Source organism: Plecotus auritus (assembly GCF_963455305.1).
Source record: "Plecotus auritus genome assembly, chromosome: 9".
Classification (NCBI taxonomy): domain Eukaryota; kingdom Metazoa; phylum Chordata; class Mammalia; order Chiroptera; family Vespertilionidae; genus Plecotus; species Plecotus auritus.
In genome coordinates, this window is record NC_137783.1 from 151,078,079 (window position 1) to 151,096,140 (window position 18,062).

The 18,062-nt window shown below is 56.4% G+C and overlaps 1 protein-coding gene across 1 annotated transcript; it reads left to right on the plus strand.

The window, feature by feature from the left end:
- Nucleotides 1-6,170: 6,170 nt before the first annotated feature.
- PYGM (glycogen phosphorylase, muscle associated) lies at nucleotides 6,171-17,743 on the plus strand. The gene is made up of 20 exons (XM_080641657.1): nucleotides 6,171-6,502; nucleotides 7,573-7,674; nucleotides 7,768-7,846; nucleotides 7,930-8,033; nucleotides 8,396-8,527; nucleotides 9,816-9,927; nucleotides 10,249-10,331; nucleotides 10,662-10,805; nucleotides 11,108-11,200; nucleotides 11,447-11,593; nucleotides 11,709-11,872; nucleotides 12,176-12,290; nucleotides 12,814-12,915; nucleotides 13,271-13,418; nucleotides 13,722-13,780; nucleotides 13,909-14,050; nucleotides 14,508-14,715; nucleotides 16,812-16,946; nucleotides 17,153-17,219; nucleotides 17,318-17,743. Exons 1-20 carry the CDS (start codon nucleotides 6,260-6,262, stop codon nucleotides 17,465-17,467), a joined length of 2,529 nt encoding a protein of 842 aa, XP_080497783.1. The 5' UTR covers nucleotides 6,171-6,259; the 3' UTR covers nucleotides 17,468-17,743.
- The last annotated feature ends 319 nt before the right edge of the window (nucleotides 17,744-18,062 follow it).

An 18,062-nucleotide genomic window follows, 5' to 3' on the forward strand; every position in this document is an offset into this window, starting at 1 on the left:
ACCTGGCCCCTGGGCAACCTTGTGGGATATTAGCTAAGGAAGCCTCCCGCCTGCCTCCCTGTGTGGGCTTGCTGGTGGAAGTGGAGTATGTGGGCAGCCCCACCACCTCCCCCTTGGGTATAGTTAATAGCTGAGAACCACGCTCTCCCCTCCCTGGCGATCCCTCATCCCTCTGGTCCATGTCCTTTTGAAGACATTTCCCTGGGGCTGGGACCCCCCACATTTGCAGAGCTCCAGTTGTGATTTGTGCCTGAAAGCTGCCACCTGACTACGGCCCTGGGCCTAGGAGGCATCAGCACTAAAGGTCAAGCCAACTAATCTGCCTGTCAGGCACAGCAGCTAAAATTAAAATTGCCAAGTGGCTTTTCTTGCTCTGCTGGTGACTTGCAGCCTGCCAGCACTGCAGGCTTTGGGGAGTGGTGGGGGCAAGAGAACGTGCCCACCTTGTGCTTCGTAAGCACTTGTTTGCAAAGGGTCTTAGCCTGCTTTTGTCTCCATGTCTGGACAGTGCCCCTTGTGGCCCTGGAAAAATCCATGGCTGGTCTCCATAGCTATTGAGGTCCCATCCCTCTGCACTGCCCCTGGGAGAGCTGTGTTAGAGCTGGCCCTTCCCGGGCTGGCTTTCCTTTGGAGAGGCTAAGGCAGGGGTGGGCAAACTTTTTGACTCGAGGGCCACAATGGGTTCTTAAACTGGACCAGAGGGCCGGAACAAAAGCATGGATGGAGTGTGTGTGAACTAATACAAATTCAAAGTAAAGGAGCGGAGGGGAGAGCAAGAGAACCGGATAGAACAGCCGGATCCGGCCCGCGGGCCGTAGTTTGCCCACGGCTGGGCTAAGGGATGACAAGCTCCTGCTGCTCCCAGCACCTGACCAGTGGGGACAACTCTGGCCTGGGCTGTTTTCCAGCTTCAAACGAGATGGCCATTACTGTTGATCTGGAGCAAAGCCTGGGTGTCTGGCCTTGCCGTAGGCCTGCGGGGCTTAAGGAAGCTTCAGGAAGTTCAGTGGGTTCCCTAAACCTCAGTTGACTGAAAGGAGAGGGGGAAATCTGTCCGTAACTGATGGGATGGAGGCAGGGCGCGGGCTTGGCTACCCTCTTTGACCTTGGCTTCACCTCATTGCTTCCCCACAAGCTCGGTTTCCCTGGTGGGCTCATTGGGCGGTTAATTAGCTCTTTGAAGCTCTGAAAGAGGCAAAGTGGCGCTATGTGGGTTTTAGAAATAAAATCAATAAATGACTTAACCACAGCCCAGCTGTCTCCTCTGTCTCCCCTGGGGCCAGCTCCATTCCTGTGCTCCTCTGCTCCCTGCCGTCAGCTTTTGTTAAGGTTTGGAGAGTAACAAAGTGGCTGACGAAGGCATCCGTCGTGGGCCTTTCTCCAAGCAGCTTTAGACCCTGAAATGGAGGAGAGACAACAGGAAGGCTTGGCCTTCAGAATGGCAGCAAGCCACCTGCCTTTGTGGCAGATTGGGAGAGATGTGGATGCTCCCCTTCCCCCCCTCCTGGAGACATCCTAGGTGGAAAAGGCCTTCTATGTGGCCCTATTGTTACAGAGGACCAGTCACCCCTTGTTCCTTCCTGTGCTGCTCCATCTCCCCACCCTCCCAAAAGCTTGGGTGAAAGGAATGCCAGTTGGGCAAGATCAGTGTTAGGGCTCTGTTACTGAGACCCAGCCAAGTGCTCTGGAGAAACCCAAGACTGGTCCAGGGAAGGAGGCAGGATTTCTGATGAGAAACCTAGTCAGACATAAATAACCTTGAGTTCGTTCAGGTTGGAGGATGGCTTTCAGGATTCTTTAAAATAAATGCACATGTAACACCAGGGAGCGAATGAACGGAGAAAAAGCATAGTGAAATGAGAAGTAGGGCCATTTGAGCTTAGGTTTCATGCTGCTGGGTTGGGGCTTCAAAGGAAAAAAAGCTTGGAAACTTCTGGAGTCAGAAGTGACTTTGTCACCAGCCGCTGTGCCTCAGTTGCTTAAGCATCGGCCCATGTATTAGGAGGTCACAGGGCACATGCCTGGGTTGTAGGCTCAATTCCCAGTAGAGGGCGTGTAGGAGGCAGCCTATCAATGTTTCTCCCTTTCTCTGTAATCATTAAAAACATTTAAAAATACATGTTACTGATTTCAGAGAGGAAGAGGGGGCCAGGGAGAGAGAGAAACATCAATGATGAGAGAGAATCATCAATCAGCTGCCTCCACGCCCCACACTGTGGATCAAACCCACAACCTAGACCAGCCGTGGGCAAACTACGGCCCACGGGCCGGATCCGGCTGTTCTATCCGGTTCTCTTGCTCTCCCCTCCGCTCCTTTACTTTGAATTTATATTAGTTCACACAAACACTCCATCCATGCTTTTGTTCCGGCCCTCCGGTCCAGTTTAAGAACCCATTGTGGCCCTCGAGTCAAAAAGTTTGCCCACCCCTGACCTAGACATATGCCTTGACCAGGAATTGAACTGTGATCTCCTGACTCAGGTTGTTGCTCGACCACTAAGCCACGCCAGCCGGGCAATAAGAACATTTCTTAAAGGCACATCTGTTTTCCAGTAGAAATAGTATGTCCCAGTTCAAGTGTCCTGAGTGCAGGGGAAGGGTGAGCACTGAATTGATAAGAGGAGGGCTGTGGGTCAATTCTGGAAAAGGATTGAATGAATTTGGGGAGCTGAATAAAAAGATGGGAGTGATCTGGCATTGGCCAGTGTTGCCCGATTGGGCATAGTACTTACACACCAAAAAGTTGCCAGTTCGATTCCATCTCGGGGCACATGCCTGGGTTACAGGCTTGATCCCCTGTAGGGGGCGTGTAGCAGACAACAGATCAATGGTTCACTCTACCTCTGGAAAAAAAATAAAGAATGGGAAAAGCCCTGGCTAGTTTTGTTCAGCAGTTAGAACGTCAGCCCTTGGTCTGAAGAGTCACAGGTTTGATTCCTGGTCAAGAGCACATACCTCGGATGCAGGTTCAATCCCTGGCCCCAGTTGTTTGGGGCGCCAGTGGGAGGCAACCAATGGATGTGTTTCTAATGTTTCCTCTCTTTCTCCCCCTGCCCCCTCCCTTCCACTCTAAAAATCAATGGGAAAACATCCTCCTCTGGTGAGGATTAAAAAAAGTTGGGAATGGTCTGTTGGGAGCCAGTCCTTAGTGGCAGGAAAAAGTCTTACAGGCAGCCGTGACCGGTTTGGCTCAGTGGACAGAGCGTCGGCCTACGGACTCAAGGGTCCCAGGTTCGATTCCGGTCAAGGGCATGTACCTTGGTTGCGGGCACATCCCCAGTAGGGGGTGTGCAGGAGGCAGCTGATCGATGTTTCTCTCTCATCGATGTTTCTGGCTCTCTATCCCTCTCCCTTCCTCTCTGTAAAAAATCAATAAAATATATTAAAAAAAAAAAAAAGTCTTACAGGCAATTAGGGGTCAGTGTAAAGTTTCATGTCGCCAAAGTGTACGTGCTGCCACAGTTGGGGTGTGGTGAGAGCACACTTAACTGGTGTGCTCTGCTCGGACCAGCCCTCCACAGAAAGTGCAGGCCGAGCGAGCAGCGGGCCTGGGGGCCTGGGGGCAGGTGGGGTGGAGCTGAGCAGAGGCACTGCACAGGAGGCTGAGGATAGGAGCTGTGAAGAGACCAGAGTGCCGCCGAGCATTCCTTTTGGAAATAGAAGACTTCTAGAAGTCTTGCCTAGCTGGTTTGGCTCAGTGAATAGAGCGTCTGGCCTGCAGACTGAAGGGTCCCAGGTTTGATCCAGGTGAAGGGCACATGCCTGGGTTGCAGGTTTGATCCCCAGTAGGGGGCATGCAGGAGGCAGCCGATTAATGAATCTCTCTCATCATTGATGTTTCTATCTCTCCCTCTCCCTTCCTCTCTGAAATCAATAAAAATATATTAAAAGTCTGAATAAAAGTTATTTAAACAAAGAAAACCGGTCTTTTCTTTGGGACCTTTTCCTCCACTGTGGAGGACCAGCATGGTAATGCCATCTCCGGGAATGGGCAGAGCAGGGTTTGGGTAGCAGAGGCCTGGATGGAGTTGGAATTTGGCCCAGCACTGAGCTATGATTCCCGGGCTGGGCCTGCTGTGGGTCAGAAGGTCCTCAGGAAGAGCTTGCCTTCCCCTGAGCCAAGATCCCTGTAGCATCCTGCAGTTGTCCAGGCCTCTGACCTTCCTTGGCCAGACAGAACACCCAGTTCCTCCTCCCTGCCCCCAGCCCACCGGCCTACAGCCCCAGGAGGCCCAGGCATCCTTTGAAATAGCACAAGGCCCTGGGCTCCCTTTGCTTAAAGAAGAAAGAGTCCAAAATCAGCTTCCACAGTGCAAGGCTCAGAAAAGTAAAGCACCCAGCCTGAGGACGCACAGCAAATCAGTGCTGGGGTCAGTCCTTGAGCAGTGAGTTGGGGGCAGTCAAAGCCTCCAGAGGAAGATGAATGGTGTGAAGTTCCTGGGGTGCAGGGGCCTCCAGTTTACAAGTGACGTCATAGCTGTGAATCCTGGACCACTAACTCCTTGTCCAGTGGGTGGCTCCAGGTGGGAGGAGTGAGTGGGAGAAGGCCTCCAATCACCTGGCAGCTGCATCACAGGAAGACCTGATACCATCGGCCAATATTATGGCTGGGGTGTGTGTGTGTGTTGGGGGGGAGGGGGGAGATAGTATGTTTCAGTTTCTCCTACCACTATGGGCCCACGGGACTACAGTTCCCAGGGGCCCCTGCTACAGGCTGTTGGCCCCTAGGCAAAGTTGGCCTGTAATCTGACCATTCTAGAAAGGTCACTTCAGAGCTCCTTGAGAGACAGCAACAGGGGGAGATCAGCTGGGGTGGGGGTGGGGGTGGGTGGGGATAGTGGCCCTGCCTCGGGTGACATCCCCCATACCACCCCCTGAAACTCGGGGTCCTCGTCTCCCTTTTCTCAAGACACCCAGTGTCCTACACTAGCTGTACCTCTTCTGTTTGGGGCACACGACCCTCAACTCCTGGCCCTTCAGCCTGAGGGGGGGAGGGGGGCCCTGTCCCCTTTTGCCACAACACGTGGCCTTCCCACCAGAGTGCAGCTAGCGATAGCCCCCCAGTGTGGCCACTATGGAAGCTTGACCAGAGGCCGTTCAGCCTGTGGCTTGCAGTCTCCCTGGGCAAATGTCTAAAGCAAACCAAGCTGGCCCGGCTCAGTGGATAGAGCTGTGGTCGGCAAACCGCAGCTCGCGAGCCACATGCGGCTCTTTGGCCCCTTGAGTGTGGCTCTTCCACAAAATGCCACGGCCTGCCCTGACCGGTTTGGCTCAGTGGATAGAGCATCGGCCTGTGGACTGAAGGGTCCCAGGTTCGATTCCGGTCAGGGGCATGTGCCTTGGTTGAGGGCACATCCCCAGTGGGGGGTGTGCAGGAGGCAGCTGATCGATGTTTCTCTCTCATCAATGTCTCTGGCTCTCTATCCCTCTCCCTTCCTCTCTGTGGAAAATCAATAAAATATATTAAAAAAAAATACCACGGCCTGGGCGAGTCTATTTTGAAGAAGTGGCGTTAGAAGAAGTTTAAGTTTAAAAAATTTGGCTCTCAAAAGAAATTTCAATCATTGTACTGTTGATATTTGGCTCTGTTGACTAATGAGTTTGCCGACCACTGGATAGAGCATCAGCCTGCAGACTGAAGGGTCCTGGGTTCAATTCCAGTCAAGGGCATTTAAAAAATAATAATAAAAAAAATAAAAGCAAATCAAGCTGCTCATGAAAGCTGGGCCTCCTGACACCTGCCCACTTGACAGCCCCCTCAGAATCTCCTGATTGACAGCCCACAATCCAGCCCCACCCTTCATCTAGAACCCAGGAAAAGGACCAGATCCAGGCAACCTCTAATCCAAGGTCACAGCCCATGGGCTCCAGGCAAACCTCAGGCCTCAAGCCAGCACTCGCCTGCTGCATCTTGTTTCTGCCGCTGCGAAGACAAGACAGAGACCCCAGTGTGCGAGGCCTGGAGGAAGTGGGTCAGCACAGGGCTGTGAATGAGCCAGGCTGAGCCCGGCCTGGCCTGGCCCCTTGTGGAGCTGGGCCCTGTTCTCCCTGCCCCGCTCTCTTCTCCTCCTCTCACCCCCAAAATAGCTCCTGGGCTGTCAGGCCAAGACCCTCCCATCCTGGGGGAGGCGGGGCATGCTGCCCAGAATCTGGCTTTAAATCACCAGGCTCCTGGGGATTTCCACTCCCTGGCTGGAGGCACCACTGAGGCCTCCTGTCCACCTATCCCCCAGTCAGTCAGGCCCACCCTCCCGCAGCCATGTCCCGGCCCCTGACAGACCAGGAGAAGAGAAAGCAAATCAGTGTGCGCGGCCTGGCCGGCGTGGAAAACGTGACCGACCTGAAGAAGAATTTCAACCGGCACCTGCACTTCACACTTGTTAAGGACCGCAATGTGGCCACCCCTCGCGACTACTACTTCGCGCTGGCCCATACTGTACGGGACCACCTCGTGGGCCGCTGGATCCGCACGCAGCAGCACTACTATGAGAAGGACCCCAAGGTGCTGCTTGGGGCGCCCCGGGCAGGGGAATGGGTGGGGGCCCTGCGGGGGCTGGGAGATCTTGAGCAAGTGGCAGCCCCTTCCTGGGGTCAGTTTTCTGTAGCAAAGTTTCCTGAGGTTGGAGGATCCAGGGGTCCTAGGTGCAGGGGGTGCTGGGGCAACCCAAGGGGAGAAACCCAAGCAGAAGCAGGTTAGGGGGCTCAAGTCAGGTGGGCCGGTTGCAGAGGCCCAGCACCCACTCTGAGTGGCGGGACTACTGGGGGTGGGGAACAGGAAGACCCTCGAGGCCTGGGTTGGTGGGTTGGACCTGAACTGAAAGAACGAGTCATTGAACGTGTGTGTGTGTGTGTGTGTGTGTGTGTGTGTGTGTGGTGTGCTGGGTAGCAGGTGGTGCGCAGCTGGGGTAGTTGGGGCAATGGGATCAAGTGTCTTTTGGGGTTAGTGGTAAATGTCAGCAACCTGATGCTTCTGGAAAGGGGTGGGGGAGGGGCAGGTGGGTGGGGCAGAGCGGGGACCCAGGAGACCAGGAGACCAGGCACCATCCTGGATCCTGGTGCCTCTCGGTCCTTTGCTAGGACTGAGGCTGGAGGGCCACGGGGAGCTGAGCACTGCAAGGCCCGGACGGGCTGACTCCAGCCATGAGTCATTGCATGACCTTGAGCAAATGACTTTCTCGGGCTTCGGCTGTCCCCCGTCAGGGAGCACTGGGAAGTGTTTCTCAATGTCCCGACTCCTTGCTGGGCTGCTGGGAGGCTGGTGTGGGCTGGGCGGGGTTCGCACCTCTCCCAAGCACCTCGGTACCTGAGGGAGATATGGCCAGCCCCGTTTTCCAGATGAGGAAACAGGTTCAGAGAAGAAAAGTGATGTGTCCAAAGTCAGAGGAAATGCTGGGATCCGAATCTTACCTGCTGGGTCTCCAAGCCTGACATGGGAAGAAGGAAAATGGAGACAGGGCTGGGACACGGTGGCACCTAGGAGTGGGGCAGGAGTGAGAGGGGTCGGCCCGCAGGGCCTACCTAAATGTTGGTTGGCAGCCCTGACCCCTCCCCGTGCGTCTGTGTCTCGGGCAGAGGATCTACTACCTGTCGCTGGAGTTCTACATGGGCCGGACACTGCAGAACACCATGGTGAACCTGGGCTTGGAGAACGCCTGTGATGAGGCTATTTACCAGGTCTGGGAAGGTGGGGGGTGGGGCAGACCTAGGTTTGGGGCATTCCCCTGCCGGCCCTTGGCCCTGACGGCTGCCACACCCTGCCCCCTCTAGCTGGGCCTGGACATGGAGGAGCTGGAGGAAATCGAGGAAGACGCAGGGCTGGGCAACGGGGGCTTGGGCCGGCTGGCAGGTAAGTGGAGGGTCGCGGGGGGCGGGGGGGCACAGGATGTGTTGTGCGGGGTCCCTGACACTCGCCTCCCTGCATGCCCCTAGCCTGCTTTCTGGACTCTATGGCAACACTGGGCCTGGCTGCCTATGGTTACGGGATCCGCTATGAGTTTGGGATTTTTAACCAGAAGATCTGCGGGGGCTGGCAGGTGAGCAGCCTTTGGCCCTGACTTCATGGGGACCAAGTAGTGATGGAGGGGACCCCCAATTGCTCATCCATCTCTGGATAGACCAGAACTGAGCCCAGTCTTGATGAAAAGCACCCTTGCCCCTTCGCCATGACCCCAGAGCCAGCTGGTCCCTCCTGAAGCAGGTGGGTCACACCTGTGGTACCTCTTAAACTCTCATCCACATGCAGACCAGAGCCCCCCCGCCCCCAGAGCCCTTAATTTACCCCCTGTATGGGCCACACTAGGGCCACTGCTCCCGCGCCTCCCTCCCACTGCCCACCAGGGGCTGAGTCTGGGTCTGACGCTGCCTCCCTTTCTCCCCTAATCTGCCTTGGGCTCAGATGGAGGAGGCTGATGACTGGCTTCGCTACGGCAACCCCTGGGAGAAGGCCCGACCGGAGTTCACGCTACCTGTGCACTTCTATGGCCGAGTGGAACACACCAGCCAGGGGGCCAAGTGGGTGGACACACAGGTGAAGACAAAGCCGGGGAATCGGGGGAGGACTCGGCAAGGGAGAAGGGGAGGAGGAGGCCCCTGGAGGACGCAGGGACCCAGTGCTATTTTACAGTGGAGGACGCCAAGGCTCAGAGAGGTTAAGTGACTTAATCACGGCCGCACCGCCGGAGCCAGGAGAGGCTGGACACAATAGGGTCACAAAGGAGCCAGACCAAGTGCGGAGCCGGGAGGAGGGGCGAGGCCGCCCTGTCCCACCAGTGCCCTCCCTGACTTGCTCCTTTTCAGCCGCTAGGTCCATCAGAGAATATCATGGTGACTTGACGCCCCCACACATCTGAACGGGGGGCTTGACAGGGAGCAAAGCAACAGGCCAGAAAGGGGAGGAGGGGAGAAAATGAAAGCCTTGCGAGGGGCATTGACTTGTTCAAGGTCACATACACGCTAAAGGAAGCCCTAAGCCAAACTCCAGCTCAGTCAGGCCTCCTGCTGTGGCCGCAGGGCATCGGCCCCCAGATGGCTGCATAGGGACCTCCAGGCCTTCAGAATCGGGCATTCGTTCTGCTGTCGTCCACACGGAGGAGCAGCAGGGCTGGGGTGCACCTGGCCGCCTGCTCCTGGGCCTGTGCCTTCCCCAGAGCTACAGCTGCCACCTGGCTCCAAGCAGGCTCATTAGTGTTGGGGAGGGAGGAGTGGATGTGCCCCCAGCCCCATGGTGGTAGGCAGCTATTGGCAGAAATCAATGACCGGGAATCGAACCCAGGACTCTGGTGTACAGGACAGTGCTCCTACTGACCGCGCCACACCGGCCAGGGCCAATCATTGGTGCTTGCTAATTGGGGGAGGTGGGGCCAGCAGCAGTCACTGTGGTCAGCTAGGCATAAGCTCCTGGGATGGCCTTGGCCTCTGTGACTCCTCCAGTCAGGCCCCGGGATCCCCCAGCCCTTTCATGCATCCAGAGTGTCCTCAAGGCTGTGCGCAGGCCAGGTGGGCCAGCTCATTGTCATCACTGCAGTGGCCACCAGCAGAGCCCCACCTTGGGCGCTGGGCTCATCCCCGCCCCTTCCTCCCATAATCCTTACAACACCCGGCCAGGCGGGGCCGGGGGGTAAAGGGGACCCTTGGGGGTGTCCTCTCTTTGTGAATGAGGCCCAGAGAGGTTGAGGGCTTGCTGGAGGTTACCCACAGTTGGGACTAGACCTCGGGTTGGGAGTCGGCGCAGTGCAGGGACAAAGCCTGGAGTCCCAGCTCTCAGGGGCTCCCAGTGAGACAGCGAACGCCGCTCCTCACCACGCTGTGCAACGCAGGTGGTGCTGGCCATGCCTTACGACACGCCCGTGCCTGGCTACCGCAACAACGTCGTCAACACCATGCGCCTGTGGTCTGCCAAGGCCCCCAATGACTTCAACCTCAAGGACTGTGAGTCCGGCCGGCAGTGAGCGGCCCCGCCCACTCCAGCGGCCCCGCCCACTCCCACCGCCCACTCCATCGGCCCCGCCCACTCCCACCGCCCACTCCAGCGGCCCCGCCCACTCCCACCGCCCACTCCAGCGGCCCCGCCCACTCCCACCGCCCACTCCAGCGGCCCCGCCCACTCCCACCGCCCACTCCAGCGGCCCCGCCCACTCCCACCGCCCACTCCAGCGGCCCCGCCCACTCCCACCGCCCACTCCAGCGGCCCCGCCCACTCCCGCCCGCGCTGGGCCCGAGCCTGACCCTGTCCCCGCTTTTATCCTCCAGTCAATATTGGTGGCTACATCCAGGCTGTTCTGGACCGCAACCTGGCTGAGAACATCTCTCGTGTCCTGTACCCCAACGACAATGTATGTCTCCCCCTGGGCTGGGCAGGAGAGGGGAGGGCCTTTCTCTGGTGCCCTCGTCACATCCAGGACATATTGCTGGATGTGTCCTGTTTCTCCCCCCTCTCCCCCGCCCCCCGGGTTAAGTGGGAGGATGCCTGAGTCCTGGGGCGTGGTTAGGGTGGGCACTACCCCCATGACTACTTCTTGGTGGGGAAGACCCGGAGTCCTGGAGATGGGGCAGGTCAGGACTCAGGGGACGGGGTGTCTGTGGGGTCTCTCCTGACCACACCCACAGTCATGATAGGCCTGCCCTCAGTACTTTGACTCCCCTCTGCCTTACACTGTCCCCAGTTCTTTGAGGGGAAGGAGCTGCGGCTGAAGCAGGAGTACTTCGTAGTGGCTGCTACGCTCCAGGACATCATCCGCCGCTTCAAGTCCTCCAAGTTCGGCTGCCGTGACCCCGTGCGCACCAGCTTCGATGCTTTCCCGGATAAGGTACTGGCCGCAGGGAGGCCGCCCTCCCACCTGCTGTGATGTGCGCCGCCATCTCCCCTCCAGCCTCAGCCCGCCCCATTGTGTAGATGGGGACATGGAGGCTGGTGGCTGGGGGTGTATGTGAGGGTGATATGCTCTGGGTCCTCAGTCAATAGGCACATAATCTGGGCGTCGCTGCCCACAGCTGCTGCCCACAGCTGCTCCCCGAGAGCCTCCACCGCCAGCTCAGCCCCAGCGCTATGCTGGGGACTCTGACAGGTTTGGAGCCCAGCCTGACTCCCTGCCTGCCCCCCCCCCAACAGGTGGCCATCCAGCTCAATGACACCCACCCCTCCCTAGCCATCCCGGAGCTGATGAGGATTCTGGTGGACCTGGAGAGGCTGGACTGGGACAAGGTGGGCTGAATTCAGGACCCTCTGCCCCCGCCTGACCCTCTCTGCCTCAGGGTCCCCTTTCCAGTCTGGGGGGGGGGAAAGATGTGAGTGGAGCCCCCACTGAACAGATGGCAATGTGAGGCCCAGAGGGTGGGTGTCCTAGGACCCTCAGCAGCGCAGTGGCAGGGCCGGGCTCCCGGCTGCACAGTATGTGTGGAGAGCCTTAGGGCTGAGGCCGGGGATCCTGGGTCTTCACTCCTCCGCCAGGCTTGGGAAGTGACCGTGAAGACCTGCGCCTACACCAACCACACGGTACTGCCCGAGGCCCTGGAGCGCTGGCCCGTGCACCTCATGGAGACGCTGCTGCCCCGGCATCTCCAGATCATCTATGAGATCAACCAGCGCTTCCTTAACGTGAGCGGAGGAGGTGTGGGCAGCGTGGGGCCTGGGACTCTGGGCATAGTTCTGAGGGTAGGGGCTGGGGCTGGGTTCCTGCATCTGGTCCTAGCTCTGGGCTCTCCTGGCACAGCGGGTGGCAGCCGCGTTCCCAGGGGATGTAGACCGGCTGCGGCGCATGTCCCTTGTGGAGGAGGGCGGGGTGAAGCGCATCAACATGGCCCACCTGTGCATCACCGGTTCTCACGCTGTCAATGGTGTGGCTCGCATCCACTCCGAGATCCTCAAGAAGACCATGTGAGACCCGACCCTCCGCTGGGCCCGCCCACTTATAGGCCCGCCCACGCGTAACCACGCCCATCTACAGGCCCGCCCCTCACGGCACAGCACAGCTGGCCTTCCAGAGGCAGCAATCTCTAACAAGCTCCCACAGCCCTGACGTGGGGTCCCGTCCTGTCCCCAGATGGCCCTCTCTTGCACACAGCCGCACCTCAAACCCCTAGGCCTTTTTCATCAAGAACCCAGGATAAGGACCCAAAGGAGGCCTTCATCCCACACAGGGGTGAGTGGTGACCGTCCCCCTCCCCCCCAATTCTGCAGCTTCAAGGACTTCTATGAGCTGGAGCCTCATAAGTTCCAGAACAAGACCAATGGTATCACCCCTCGGCGCTGGTTGGTTATGTGTAACCCTGGGCTGGCAGAGGTCATTGCTGAGGTGAGAGGTCGCTGTATGGCCAGTAAGGGTCAACACAGGCTACTGCGGGGATCAGCTGGGTGTGGTCATGTAGGTGGTGACTGGGGGGTGTCCAGTGCAGGGCCGACATCCTTGTTGCATTTTGTTCCCCAAGCCTTGCACGCACACAGGGAGGAGAGGAACCACTTTCTTACTTGCATGAGGTTGTCCTAAGGGCTGGAGAGGCCCTGGCTCTGAAAGTCACCTGGAGTTTACAATCCACTGGAGAGGTCATCAATAGGTCACACCTGAAGTGGACTGGAAGGGGACAGAGATTGGGAGCAGGAGCGCGAGTCATTGCCTGTATGAGGAAAAGGCCAGGAGGAAGGCCTGCTGGGTCAGCTCAGGGGCGGGAGGGGAGGAAGAGGGACATTTACAGGTCACTGGGAAGCTGGAGAAGGAGGAGCTGTCTGCCGTGAATGGGGCTTGTCTGATCTGGAGAGAGAACCCCCTGGAAGGAGGACAAGGAGAGGAAGGAGCTTGACTGAGAGCCATCTCCCCGCAGCGCATCGGGGAGGATTACATCTCGGACCTGGACCAGCTGCGCAAACTGCTCTCCTATGTGGACGACGAAACCTTTATCCGGGATGTGGCCAAAGTGAAGCAGGTGAGGGGGATTGCAACCTGGGACCGCCCACTTACAGGCCCGCCCACTTATAGGTCAGGCCCCGGAGCCAGGCTTGGAGCTCAGATCTTTCTGTGCTGAAGGGCCAGACGTCCAAGTCGGGAATGGCCAATGGTCATCTCTCCTGCAACCGCAGGCCACTGGTAGAAGTTGCATGAAGTCCGTGGTAGGAAAGCATCGATGGACCTCACTGGAAGAGCGCTGACGTTGATTAGCAATGTCTGCCCTGGTGTAGGCGTGGATGAGGTGGCCCTCTACCCTCTACCTCCTGGGAAAGAAATGAGACTATAGGATCTCCCAAGGCCTGTCGGTGAGCTCTTCCCTCCCCTTCCTTCAGGAAAACAAGCTCAAGTTCTCTGCATATCTAGAGAACGAATACAAACTCCGGATCAACCCCAACTCACTCTTCGACGTCCAGGTGAAGCGGATTCATGAGTACAAACGCCAGCTCCTCAACTGCCTCCACATCATCACCCTTTACAACCGTGAGCTGCAGGGCCCCGCTGTGGCTCCGGGCTCTCCCTCCATTACCTCCCAGCATACTGCATGCTTCCTAGACAACATCCCCTTTGGCCTTGGGACAGCTCTTGGGACATGGAATTATCCCCATTTTACAAATGGGCAAACTGAGGCTCAGGGAGGGGGGAGTGACAGATCTGAGGTCACACAGCAATTGATTGCTCAAGTCAAGGCCTACTTTCTCCCAGCGTGGGCCTTGGCTGATGGGTACTGTCAGGAGCTACTACCCAGAGGGGAACCTGGCCCACTTCATCCCTCTTTCTCCACAGGCATCAAGAAGGAACCCAATAAGTTTGTTGTGCCTCGAACGGTGATGATTGGAGGGAAGGTGAGAAGCTGGGAAACAGACCATGGCTCTGGTCTTTTGATACCTGGGTTGAGGTCAGCCTTGGCTGTGTTGCAGGATGGGGGTAGGGGGTTCGGCCATGGAGCTGACTCCAGACTGTGCCCCCACAGGCTGCCCCTGGGTACCACATGGCCAAGATGATCATCAAACTCATCACGTCCATTGGGGATGTGGTCAACCATGACCCGGTGGTGGGAGACCGACTCCGCGTGATCTTTCTGGAGAACTACAGAGTCTCGTTGGCCGAGAAAGGTGGGGTGCCACCGACGGGGACCCTAGGGATGCCCCGATTAGTTTGGTGCCTGGAAGAGGTATTAGTTACCTCTTCCTGAGATGCTTGCACTTTAAAGAAGAATCTGGAGAGGGCAATAATTAAACCATGAGGATGTCCCCTTAAACCATGAGGATGTCCCCTGAGCTTCCTGGCAGCATAGGTAAAATTATAGGGGAGATGGGCCTTGTTGGTGTTTGTCAAGTCACACAATGGAGCAGGGCCGGGGGTGGGGAGAGGGAGTCCAGGTTAGATCACAGATGTTCAAGGATCATCAAGAGGTTGGAGGCTGAGAAGGAGACTCAGTTGTTGAGGACTGGAGGGATGGGGTGGAAGGGGCTTTGAATCTGGCTATGCCTAGGGCCAGCCTCCCTCGAGAGTCCCCAGCTGGGGTGGGGCTCTTCCCACAGCTGACCCTGTTCTGCTGCTGCCCCACAGTGATCCCGGCCGCTGACCTCTCTGAGCAGATCTCCACTGCGGGCACTGAGGCCTCAGGCACTGGCAACATGAAGTTCATGCTCAATGGGGCTCTGACCATTGGCACTATGGACGGGGCCAACGTGGAGATGGCAGAAGAGGCAGGAGAGGAGAACTTCTTTATCTTCGGCATGCGGGAGGAGGACGTGGAAAAGCTTGACCAGAGAGGGTATGGGGGTCAAGAGCTCCTTACTTAAGAGTCTGTGGGCAGGAGGCACCAAGGTGTGGCTGCTGGAGGGTAGGGCTGGGAGCAAGAGGCATGGAGAGGCTAGTGCAGGCTGCCCAAGGTTGTAGTCATGCCATTAGAATTCTGGAAAACTGTTGAGGTAACTCACCAAAGAAAAGGTTAAGGAAACAGGAAAAGAAAGAAGTAACACAGAACTGAAGGAAAAGGAAGAGAAAGTTATACCAATCCTAAGAGATAATATTATTTCTGGAATTGGAAGGAAACTAAATTCTTAGTTCCCTGGCAGCCATGGCAAAAAGGGAAATCTATAATAATAAAAGCATAGATTTTGATTATTATAAAAATGACCTTCTGGATAAAGCCGGGCTGCAAGGGAAGCCTGGGTCCCAGGTGCCGGAGGGAGCCGGTGCCAGCAGCCAGGAGAAGGAATGCCTACTCTTGCACAGATTTCGTGCACTGGGCCTCTAGTAAGAATATAAGAGTTAACCGTGCTTATGGCCAGAAACATAGTTCTTTAGAGGAGACATTTCCCTGGCATTATGTTTTTAAAATTTATTTTAAAATATGATTTCTTTTTCTTATCATAAAAGCAATAATGGAAAAATACAAAACCACAAAAAACAAAATAACTGTCACCCATAATTTCATCACCTAAATTTAAAGTCACAGTACTCTTTTTCTATTTATACTGGTATTTATATATGTGTGTATGTGTAGGGTTTTTTTTGTTTTGTTTTATTTTTCTTTCTTTTTTTCTTTTTTTTTAAAAATATATTTTATTGACTTTTTACAGAGAGGAAGGGAGAGGGATAGAGAGTCAGAAACATAGATGAGAGAGAAACATCAATCAGCTGCCTCCTGCACACCTCCCATTGGGGATGTGCCTGCAACCAAGGTACATGCCCTTGATTGGAATCAAACCTGGGACCCTTCAGTCCACAGGCTGATGCTGTATCCACTGAGCCAAACCAGTCAGGGCTATTTTTATTTCTTTTGTATGTGTAATTTTTGAAAGTTAGCAATAACATATATCTAATTTTGAATCCTGATACCTTATTTAATGGTGGAGAGCCACTTTCCATGTCATTAAATAGTCTTCAAAAATATTTTAAATGATTGTGTAGTGCTCCATCCTGTGGACATGTCATAACTTATTCAACCACTCCATCTAGTTAGACATTAAAGTTGATATTCCCTGTTGGTATAAATACCACTGTAATGACCAACCTTTTACATCTCTGGCCACATCGCTCATCATTTCCTTAAGATAAATGACTAGAAGGGGATATGTCTGAGTCAAATTGTTTTCCAGAACGTTGGTACCCGTTTATACCCCTACCAACAGCGTAGGAGAGCTAGCATTAAATATTGAAAGGAATTTCCCTGTGAAGCCTGACTAGGAGGTTCAGACGTGGTCCTTTGGCTGGGAGAGAGACGTTGACATATTTCCAGCAAGGTTTGACAGGTGTAGAACTAGGCTCCAGAAGGACAATTTTGGCTGCAGGTTGGAGAATGGACTGGAGGGGGCAAAGTGCAGGTGGGGGCCTGTGTGGGGACTCACGCCTTAATGCTGGGAGAGCCACCGGCAGCAAAGCAGTGCTGGGGATAGGGAACAGGGACATCGCTGAGGAGGTGGCCTTTCTGGTTGGAAGAGGGGAGGGAAGGGGAGGGAGAAGCCTGGCCTTGGGGATGCTTTTGAATCCTGGTGGTTGAGAGATGGATTGTGCGACCTCAGGAAATGGGACACTGGCGGCCCCTCCAGGACCCTGAAGGTGAGGCGAGGGTTGGACTTGAGAGAGCAGAGGAAAGAGACAGTCACGGAAGAAACACACGGGCCTGGAGGTGGTAGTGACATGTGACACTTCTTTCTGCCTCCCCAGGCCTCGGTTTCCTCATCCCCATAAAAGGTGACGAAAAGCTGAGCACAGAAGGGAGAGGGCCTCCAGGGAAGGAATCCAGAGGCAGCTGCAGGGAGGGTGGGAGCAGGCTGGCCCTGGGCCTTAGGACTTTGGGGATTTTCTCTGGAGGAAGAGCCAGGCCCCCCTCTCCTGGGTGCTGACTGCAGCTCTTCCCTGCAGGTACAACGCCCAGGAGTACTATGACCGAATTCCTGAGCTTCGCCAGGTCATGGAGCAGCTGAGCAGCGGCTTCTTCTCCCCCAAACAGCCCGACCTGTTCAAGGACATTGTCAACATGCTCATGCACCACGACCGGTGAGCCAGTCGCCCAGGGGACCTGGCAGGGGGCGCTGCTGGGCTGAGCAGGGCTGGGTGTGTTAGGAGGGGTGGACAGGGCTCCTGGCAGGTGGGGCCGGCTCCCTGGAAAGCAGCATCACTCTCCAGGCCCCCAGGAGTCCACCAGGACAGGATGGGCTGGGCCTTGACCTCAGGGAGCTTCCTGCCTGCCCATTCCCCTCCAGGTTTAAAGTCTTTGCAGATTATGAAGACTATATTAAATGCCAGGAGAAAGTCAGTGCCCTGTACAAGGTAAGGGGTCCTGGGCCAGGGGCTGGCAGGGCTGGGGTGAGGCGGAAGGTGAGGACCCCGCCAGCAGAGTGAACCCAGAGTTTCCTTTTGGCCTGTAGAATCCGAGAGAGTGGACACGGATGGTGATCCGGAACATAGCCACCTCTGGCAAGTTCTCCAGCGACCGCACCATTGCCCAGTACGCCCGGGAGATCTGGGGCGTAGAGCCCTCCCGCCAGCCCCTGCCAGCCCCTGATGATCTGGTCTGAGCCTCCAGACCAGACCCCAAACCCGCCCCCCACCCCCCACAGTCTGTTTGCAATCCCGGGGGCCAGCCCCAGCTCCTCACCCAGAGGGTGGCTACTGGAGTTAGATCTCTAAGCCTCTTTCTGAAACACTCATTTACTCCCAGCCTGAGGTCACACCCTCCATTGTGACTGAGGACACTGCTCCCGTCCTGTCTTGGGGCTTCCTGCCCCCTCCTATTTATGGGTCTGACCAGCCGTACACCCCCCTTCCCCCCAATAAATTGATTCTCCTTGGGAGCCTCCTTTACTTCTCTCTCTGGTGGGAAATATTTTTAGCTCTGGGTGGGCACAGCAGCAGCTGCGCAGTCACCGTGGCTTACCCCCACCCGCCGCAGGTGCGTCCCCTCGGAAGGAGGGGGCGCCCATGGAGGCAGGGCCTGGGACTCTCCAGCCCCGTTCCCCACGTCACCCTCCACGCCCCTCTTCCCAGTACTGTGTCCATACTAGGTCAGCGGCCTGCCAGGCTGGCCGGGGGCGGGGCGCCCGCCTGGGTGGGGCCCACCAGGGCTGGGAGCGGGGACTTGGGCTGAGGATAGGAGACTGCCGAAGATCCTCG

Excerpts from the sequence above, each read along its gene's own strand:
- PYGM (XM_080641657.1), top strand. The coding sequence starts at position 6,260 with ATGTCCCGGCCCCTGACAGACCAGGAGAAGAGAAAGCAAATCAGTGTG. Across the intron at positions 8,034-8,395 it reads AGATCTGCGGGGGCTGGCAG|ATGGAGGAGGCTGATGACTG; the intron begins GTGAGCAGCCTT and ends CCTTGGGCTCAG. Across the intron at positions 13,781-13,908 it reads CGGTGATGATTGGAGGGAAG|GCTGCCCCTGGGTACCACAT; the intron begins GTGAGAAGCTGG and ends GTGCCCCCACAG.